We start from the raw sequence: 9,668 nt of genomic DNA on the forward strand, positions 1-9,668 counted from the left end.
AAGAACTTAAATGGATCTAAAACTAGTTTTGAGTAAAAGAAAGATAAAAATCAAGTGACAATAATCAAATCCAAAATTTGTGGTCCAGGCATAATTCTCGGCTGCGCGTTCAGTATTCATTCTTTGTTAATACGAACTGTACATTACATTTGTCCCAAAAAATTATATTGAAAAAGAAAAACAAGAAAGAGAAACACATGCTCATGCCGACCACGTTCCTAGCACCTAAAATTTGGAAACAAGATCAAGTGACACGCGTCAAAATAACGTGGCAACTCCGCTCTTGATCTACAAAATCCCACGTCCCAAGCAAGTCGGTTTGGTAATTGCCAATTGGTTTGTAAATTAGTAATTGAGCAGTTGATATTTCTAAAGATTTTTAATATAGTTTAATAACTAAATTAAGACATTAAAATCGGGGGCTAACACGGATGATAATTCTCGCGGGGGGCACCGCCTTTGTGATATTATACAAAATTAGAAATAAATAAAAAAAAATTGGTCGAGGCGGACCCAAGTGTGAAGAGAGGTTGTTGCTTTGCAGGTTTTTGCCCCCATCATGCTCCTTTCCTGTCTCTTGCTTTTTCATTTTCTCTCTCTTTCTGTTCTTAGCTGTGCTGTTGCTCAATTCCCATACGACTTCTCTTCTTTTCTTCTTTTTATTTATTTATTTTTATTTTTGTGTGATTCTCTGGAGTCTTGTCTCTTCCTTCCGCCTCTTCTCTCTCTTCTATAAATTACACGGGACCTCTCCTTCATGATCCTTCTTTCTCCTCTTGCCTAACTACACAGCTCTATTTTTCATTTCTTTTTTTTTATTTCATTTTCAGTTTTTTTATGGTGCTCTGTTCATGTTTACCACCTACTCCAAGAGTTTTTCAAAGGATCTGTGCAGTTGAAGCTAAGGTATTATTAGCAGTCTCTCTTTCTTTCTCTCCACCAGTTCTTCGCTTCAGATCTTTTTTGCTTTTTGGAAGCCGTGGCCTTTTCATTTCCCGAGTTTCAACTCTTCAAAGAACGCCTTTTCAAGACTTTCTTTATTTCTTCCTGGATCTAAATCATGTCTTTACCCAAGTCTAATTTTAGAAAATTCCAGCTTAATTTCTCCTTTTTTTTTTATAACGTTTCTGAGCTTCGGTAGATCTGTGAAGAAATTAAACACGTACTAGTTTTAATTTTTTTTCTCGCTTCAAATTGCAATTAGATCTATCTACTTTCATTATTTAATTTTTGTTTGACTAGATCTGTAGATCTAGAACCGTTTCAAAGTACTGTACAAGAACTCTACGGTTCAATTTTGGTTTCTATTTAGGACGATGTTTAATTAAGCATCTGTTTATGTTAACAGGGAAGTTAATTGTTAATATAGAACAAAAAAGTCGGAAGGAAAACTATGAAGCAGGGTGCCAGCCAACAAAACGCAATTGGAAGCAGCCGTGAGGAGATGCGGAGCTCCATTTCGGTTTCGGTTATGGTGACGGATCGGAGAGAGACTATGGTCTGTCCGAAACCACGTCGTTTGAGTCTTTTAAACGCCACCTTCAACGACCACCCTGTTAGGTCCCTCAGATGGCAACTTAGGTAATTTTCCCATCTTTCTATGCCCTTCAACGTTTACCCTCTATTATTTTTCTTTCAGTCTTTTTTAATAAAAAACGAAAACAAAGAAATGACAAATTGTGTGATGTTTTTCAGCCATCAAGCGGAGCTTTGTGATTCAAAAGCAGGGAGTGATCTTTTGGATATGATTCTTACAAAGGTATGCTTCTTTCTCCTTATTTATTTTTATTTTAAATTTTTTTACTTATTTAAAAATTCGAATTTTAATGGTTTTATTTTAAGGCGCCACATTTAATAAAATATTCTATAAATAATTCTGAACTTTGGTCCCGTAAACAGTAGTAACATCTCGATTAAAAAAAAAAAATCTTCTCAGCACCTATTTGTAGGACCAGTTGAAATCTAACCGTTAGTTTCTAGAAAGAGAAGGGTTTGGTTCCGAAATTTCTAGTTTATCATAATTTATTCGAGTATGATTATTTGGTTTTGGAATTTAACAGGGTGGTTGTGCAGTGGAACAAAGTTGTGCACAAGTAGCGTCGTCGCCCCCATTTTTTAGTGGGTCGCCGCCGAGCAGAGTAGCTAACCCATTAATACAGGATGCTCGATTTGGGGATGAGAAGATCATCACCCCAATGTCACCGCCTCCTTCGGGCTTGTCATCGTCGTCTCCATCGTCCTCTTCGAGGAAAGGAGGCTGTATTCGGGTGAATTTTGGCAATAAACCAGCGGTGAGAGTGGAGGGGTTTGATTGCCTGGACAGGGATCGGCGGAATTGCAGCATCCCTGCGCTGGCTTAGAACCCGTTTCAATCCACAAAAGAGTACATAGATAAAAGAGAGGAACTTTAAAAAAAAGAAGAGATCAGGTTTTAAATCACAGAGGAATTTTGAAGTTCTCGGTGACTGAGAAGAAAAAGAAGAGGAATCCTTTCTTAGTGTAAATATGCTTGAAGGGTCCTTTGTATGTAATGAAATCATGGTGTCTTCTTCTTGTAAGTAAATGAGTTTGTTGGACAGAAATAAAGAAAAGAGGCGTCGTTGAGGTGTCATGTTTAGAAACAATATGAAACGATAGTAGTCATTGATCTCCTATTGTTTTTGTGTTGTAAGTAAGTGAGGAAGGAAGAATTTTTCCTTTGGTAGTTTTGTGGTCGTTTATCGAGAGAAATCTGTACAAAATCAAGCCATTTAAGTAGACATTATTGGACAGTGTATATAAGCCCTTTGCGTTTGATTCTCTTTCTTTCTTTTGGGTTTTAATTTGCTAACGAAATTGGGATGTCGATAAAGCTACCTCCGGCCCATGTGTTGATGTTTGCTTATGAATCACGCCAATACGGTTCAAGGTATGCTGGCCTAGAGAAATATGGTTAAAGGTATGGTGGCCTAGAGAAAAGCTCATAGTCAATGGCTTCTTGTCTGTATTGTGTAAAAATGGGCACCAAGCCACTTACAAATAAAGATGAAGGAATCTGGTGTGTGGAAAAATGTCAAAGTGCATTCATTCTAAATGATGAGTGAATTTGTTGAAACCTTTTAACGGGAGATCCTCAATCGGTCCACTTATCTCTTCATCAGCCTTTTCCTTTTAGCAAACGAGCATCATAGTAGCACAGAATGCTGCTCTTCTGCCTTTCTCTTTCATAGCATGTAATTATGACGCTGCTCTCCCTTTTATCTCTTCACACATTTCTTTCACATGCGCATGCACGTCAACAATTAAAACATGTAATCTGTGCCGGACACAGACTTTTAACTAATATTATGTAACTATTTTTTATTTTCTTACAAAATGTATCAGATCTATTAACAAGAATTTAGATGCAAGCAAAATACTAAACAATTATAACTATTTGTTAATGTCAATGTGTATACGTATAATATTAAGCAATTTATTTTATGGTTTTCACTTAAAATTGTTAGAAAACATTCTTTTATAAAAACAAAATTACTTTTTTTACCATTATTAACGTGTTATACTTCTGTATTCAATGATTTAAATATGAAATTTTAAAAAAATTTATATAGAAAGTTAAAAGGCATAATTGTTATAAAAATAAAAAAAAATCATCCTAGAGAAGTAGAGCCAATAGTTTAACTTAATGATCATGTATGATGGTTGACCAAATTAAAGAGTTATAATTTTAGGAAATCTTTCATTTTTGTTATTGCATGACAATAGTAAATTTAGGTTTGGGGCCTTAATTTATCTATAAAACTTTTCAAAAGTTTAGAGAAAATAGAATATATATAAAAAAAATTTCAAATATTTTGGAGCCTGTTGGCTTCATGATGATCCGACATTGCATGTAATAATACCCACTCCATATCAGTACTTTTGGAGAGGGTGATGCTATTTCATCCAACTTCTTTTGGGGTTCTTTTCAAAAACACCCATAAGGTGTTTTTGAAAATAATCCCCTCTATAATTTTAACTATTTTTAGTTAAGAGAAATTAATTTTGAACAAATTTACTTTTAATGAAACCGACTAATATGTTTAAGTTGCGCCTCAAATGGACTTATATTTTTTGAGCTTTTCTCGTTAGACCATTCATCTTTGGAGTATTCCTTACTAGAAAGAAAAACCTTTAAGCATTTTGAGTATTTAGAGTGGTTTTGGATATACGAAGAAAACCTTTGGAGCGTTTTGAACATTTTTAAGTATTCTAGAGTGGTTTTTAATATATAAAAAAAAACTTTTAAGTATTTTGAGTATTTTTTGTCAAGTATGTATATTCGTTAATTATGTTGTTAAATGGAATATGGTATTTTGTTTGAAGTTGCTGATTTTGTAAAATGAAATTTAATAGTTTTGGTGGTTTTTAGGCATTGCGTGACTAGTTTTTGGACATTACCTGACTAGTTTTTAGGCATTGTGTTATTAATTTTAGGCATTGCGTGATTAATTTTTAGGTATTACGTGACTGGTTGATATGACATTGCTTGACTGGTTAATAAGGCATTGCGTGACTAGTTTTAAGGCATTGCGTGACTATCAATCATGTATTGCCTAAAAAACAGTCACGTAATGTCTAAAATCAATCATGTAATAATTAAGTCACGTAATATTTAAAAATCAGTCTCACAATACCTAAAAATTAGTGACACGATACCTAAAAACTAGTAATGTAATACCATATAATTAATTGATTTGCCTATTCGCAGTCAGGTTTAAGTTGCCAAAGTTATACAATTTTCTAATTTACAAATATGTTTAATCAACAGTTTTCTAATTTACAAATATATCTAATCAATTTCTACCTCTCAACTTTGGGATTATGTGAATAAACTAATAAACTCAAGAACTTAAAACACATACCTTGATATCATATCTACTTTTTGAGATGGCGAGAAAGAGCTAGATAGCGAGATAGACAGTATTTGGTAAGAGAGAGAAATCGAGATTTAATTTTGAAATTTTTATCTAGATGGTGAGGTAGAGAAAACTGAAACTATTTTAATTTATCTAAAATTGTTTAAAGGGCATTGTTGTCGAATTATGCCAAAAATTGACTAAAAATAATTAAAATTATAATAAAAAATATTTTTAAATTAGGCTTATGAGGAGGGTTATTTTTTACAATTTCCTCTTTTTACTAGGCTATTATTAATGGTACTGTGTCAAAGTCTTTGTCATGAACTCTCACATTTATTTTACAAGTTACACGATATAATATGATTAACATGTTTGAATACGATTAACTTGTTTAGACATGATACTATTAACATATTTAAATATGATTAACTTATTTAAAAACAAATAATAAGTTATTTTATGAATTTTAAATATTAATAATTCAATACATGAGTTTAAATAAGTTAGATACGTTGAGCAATATAGATGAAACTGTTAATACGATTAATTAGATGCGTATAAACATATGATATACGGATTAGGCATGTTAACCCTCTAACACAAATATTTTTTTTATCATAAACAAATTGACACGATTATAATACAAATACAATTATATAAAATGTAAACTTCTTAATTGTTAATTAGTTTTGTGTTAACATGTGTTCAAAATTACCGGTTTTACTTTTATGGACTCTCCATGTCTTGTAGATGGTAGGGTTACAATTTATTCAAATTTTACAGAGTTTATTTATGTATCTGCAGATCCACCATTTTCACTAGATCAAGGCAATTAGCAGTACTATTGAATTCATTCCGACCAAACTTGCACCAAAAGTATATGAGTTTCTTCAATTATAAACGTAGGTTTTAAGTCAGGAAAAAAGTCATGACAGAGTACTAGTTTTGCTCCAAGGGATTTTCCATTGCCACCAAAAAAGATGGTCAATTTGTCGTATAAAACATACGAATAAGCATATAACTTATTGACCGTTAATTATAAAATTCCATCTCTTTTTCTGTATCAAAAGCATTCTATTGTTTGAAATTAAAATGTACGTTATACCTTCTAGACTGTTCCTTGGGGATTTTGGCGCCTATTTACACATGAACCCTCTGCCCTTATCCATTTTTGTTTTTTATTCAATTTTTTCAAGGACTAGTATTTATTTGGCAGCAGTAAAGTTTTTAATTCTATATATGAATTTCAATAATTGACATGTGTACATTTAACTTATTATGTCAATTTAACAAGATGTTTATTCATATGTGTGCCAATTGTCTTAATCCATTTACAAAATGTTGTGTATAAGATAATTCAGTTTTTTTTTTTAAAAAAAAAATTTAATCTGTTAAGAAAGATATATCATTTCCCAACTGTTAACTAATTAGCTAGTTAGACTAAACTATTGTTAACTAATTAGAGTTAGACTATAATGGGATTAGCCTTATATATATATATATAATACACCTCTCTAATACTATATATAATTTTGGAATACGAGATTTCTCTTTTGATAACATAGTATCAGATTGACAATCCCTGTTTCATGCACCCTAAACTCACCCTAAGCGTAGTCTCATGTATCAACAGCTTATGTGACACCTCAGTTGTCATCATTTTTCTGGTGTACTTTACCATGTGTTTTGTCACGTGTTTTGTACATTTTGTCATATGTGTTCTATGATATCGACCGCCACACGTGCACTTCTTTTAAGGTATTTGTTTTTGCTCATTTTACCTTCCTAATTTCGATTTTGACCTTTATTTATGTTAATTCTGATTGTAAGTTGGAGAAATAGAAAGTTTTCAAGCTTATGATCGATTTGATGAGAAACAACTACAATCTATGGGTTTATGATATAAAAAGTTCTTTGATTGGACACGAACACCGGTAATTACTTATTTAGGCTTGTCTAGAACTTTTGAGCTTCCTTGGGCTTCTTTACGCTTGCTTGGGCTCTTCTAGACCTTTTAGGTTGGGACTTGATTTTTCCTTTAAGCTTATAGCTGACTTGAGTCAAGACCAAGACTCTTGCCAAACTGCCATTGATCGCCAAGGGCTCTAATGCTTTTAGTAAACAAGAGCTCGCTAAAGAGAGAGAAAAGAATTGCTTGAAAATGAGAAAGGGTTTATGTACTGGAAGTAGGGTGGGATGGATGGTTGAGACTGATTAAGGTAAATGACTAGGGTTTAAGATTTAATACGAATATTTATCCCTTAAAAAATCATTTAATAGTTTTCATTATCATTTGGGAGGATAAATATCAGCAATAAAAATAAAAAAGTTCGGCCAAAAATAGGAAGGATTGTTGACACTCCTCAATGCAATTGACACTCCCTTTTCAACTTCACAAGCTAAATTTCTAACAATCATAACTTTCTCATCTAATGTCGAAATTAAGAGAAAAGAATTGCTTGAAAATGAGAAGGGGTTTGCAATAGAAGTAGGGTGAAATGGATGGTTGAGGTTAGTTAGGGTAAATGACTAGGGTTTAAGATTTAATATAAAAATTTATCCCTTACAAATCATTTGATAGCTTTCATTATCATTTTGGGAGGATAAATATCAACAATAAAAATAAAAAAGTTTGGCTAAAAATAGGAAGGATTGTTTGACACTCTATAGTGCAATCAACACTCCCTTTACAATTTCACAAGTCAAATTTTGAACGATCATAGCTTTCTTGTCTCGTGTAGAAATTAAGTGATCTTTTATTTTTCAAAATTTTAGAGAGGCTACTTTCAAAAAAATTGATTTGATCAAAGTAATATTTAAGATACGTAAAAAATACTCAAAGTATGTAAAATATCAACACATGCTTTGTATTTCAATCATATATTGTTGAATATTTATAATATTTAATGAGCTTATTCTTAAATATATATTAATCATGTTTATATTGTAAATAGATTATTGAAGTTAGTTTAGTTAGCTTACCATTTTATCCCTTGTTTGTTAGCAGGTTGCTATTTTGTTATACTTGTATATAAATAGAGCAAATAGCTACTGTACAGATAACTTTTCTTGAGGAATGAAATTCATGGGATATTCCCAATTCTTCTTCCACTGTTGACATGGAATCAAAGCCTAAAAAATGGGTCTTTGTTAAAATTCCTTATTTAACCATTCATTTCTCTTGAGATTCTTCAATTCCTTTTTATTGTTCATATTCTTATCAAATACCCACTACAATTTCTAGAAATTTCCCAAGCCTCATGATAGATCTAATGTCTTCCACCTCAGATCTTTGATTGTTAGCTTCACCCATTGAAGATCCACTGTTACCATTTTATCTCCACCACTCGGATCACCATGGCTCCGTAGATCACTCCCAAGCTGACATCGAATAACTACTCATCATGGAGCAGATCTTTTTTGCTCACACTTTCCATTCGGAACAAATATGAGTTTATCGATGGCTCAATTCTAAAGCTTAATGTCTCAAATTAGATCTTTGTGCCATGGACAAGATGCAATAGCTTCATCCTCGCTTGGCTTCTTGAATCCATCTCACCTCAATAGCCTCTAATATATTCTGCAAGAAAAGGTCATTTTGAGGTTTTGGAAACTTTGAAGGAACATTTTTCTCGACCAGATGATGCAAGGATTTGCAACCTCCAATTCAACCTCTGTAACATCTCTTAAAGTACAAGGTCTGCTAATACATACGTCATTGACTTAAATTGCATTTGGGAAGAACTTAGGAATTTCAGACCACTTCCATATTGTATTTATGACAAATGTAATTTAGCTTGCATTAATATATATATATAGATCAATGTCAAAAGGATTCAGTATTTAGGTTTTTGAATGGACTCAATAAGTCATTCTCTGCTCTTTGATCTTAAATCGTGATGATAAAACCATTTCCTTCATTGAATAAGGCATATAATTTGGTGATTAGGGATGAGTCACAAAGGAATTTATATTTACAAACTATGTCTATCATAGAGTCCTCTTGTCATGGGCTTAAAACTTTAGCCAAGATCTGTGCGACGTTTAGACTTGTGTATAGAAAAACTAAGCAAGCCTAACCCTAAATATTTGTGAATAATGCAGAAGCAAAAATAACTAAACTTGAATAAAGAGCTTCGTGAAAAATAATTGTATTATTCCCAGATAAAACCAATACCTAAGATTCTAAGCAAATAACCTAAATTGTTTGAATGAAAAATAACTAAGCCTAAGGGTGCTATTTATAGTGTTATAGCCCTAGTTCTAATAAAACTCTACTTCTTGTCTAGTAAAACTAGAGTAGTTAATGGGAGATTTAAATAAATACTAAGTGTTCTTGTTTGATTGAACACCACTAGCCTAAAGTCCTAGTGCAAGTAAACTAAATAAAAAGGGAATTCTATACAAAATAGAATTCCTAGACCTGTGGTTAAAACATAAGAGTCCTAACCCAAATTGTGTCCTTAACCATAAACTCCGCATGCAATTTTCCTGATGCAGCTCCTTGTTGTTGTGAGACCTTGACCTTTATAGACTCGTAGATAGAAATATACGCGATATCCCTAATCAGGGGTAATTTCGTCATTTTCTTAATAAGCCCATAAAAGTAAGTTTTAAACAATATTATGGCTTAAGTAGGCCTAAAGCATAAATGAATGATGAAAATATGGGTGAAATGACAAGGAAATAAAAATTTTGATGATTTTCATGTTCTAGGGGCAAAATGGTAATTTTGTCACTTGAGGATAAAATAGAAATTTTTGAAATTTTACACCACCTAACACTTGT

The 9,668-nt window shown here is 32.4% G+C and overlaps 1 protein-coding gene across 1 annotated transcript; it reads left to right on the top strand.

The window, feature by feature from the left end:
• On the top strand, positions 450-2,800 carry LOC18609253. Its single transcript, XM_018116392.1, has 4 exons — positions 450-906; positions 1,349-1,581; positions 1,696-1,759; positions 2,061-2,800. The coding sequence occupies exons 2-4, from the start codon at positions 1,394-1,396 to the stop codon at positions 2,358-2,360; spliced, it is 552 nt and encodes a 183-aa protein (XP_017971881.1). The 5' UTR covers positions 450-906; positions 1,349-1,393; the 3' UTR covers positions 2,361-2,800.

This window comes from Theobroma cacao, chromosome 2 (genome assembly GCF_000208745.1).
Source record: "Theobroma cacao cultivar B97-61/B2 chromosome 2, Criollo_cocoa_genome_V2, whole genome shotgun sequence".
Classification (NCBI taxonomy): domain Eukaryota; kingdom Viridiplantae; phylum Streptophyta; class Magnoliopsida; order Malvales; family Malvaceae; genus Theobroma; species Theobroma cacao.

Excerpts from the sequence above, each read along its gene's own strand:
- LOC18609253 (XM_018116392.1), top strand. The coding sequence starts at position 1,394 with ATGAAGCAGGGTGCCAGCCAACAAAACGCAATTGGAAGCAGCCGTGAG. Across the intron at positions 1,582-1,695 it reads TCCCTCAGATGGCAACTTAG|CCATCAAGCGGAGCTTTGTG; the intron begins GTAATTTTCCCA and ends GATGTTTTTCAG. Across the intron at positions 1,760-2,060 it reads TGGATATGATTCTTACAAAG|GGTGGTTGTGCAGTGGAACA; the intron begins GTATGCTTCTTT and ends GGAATTTAACAG.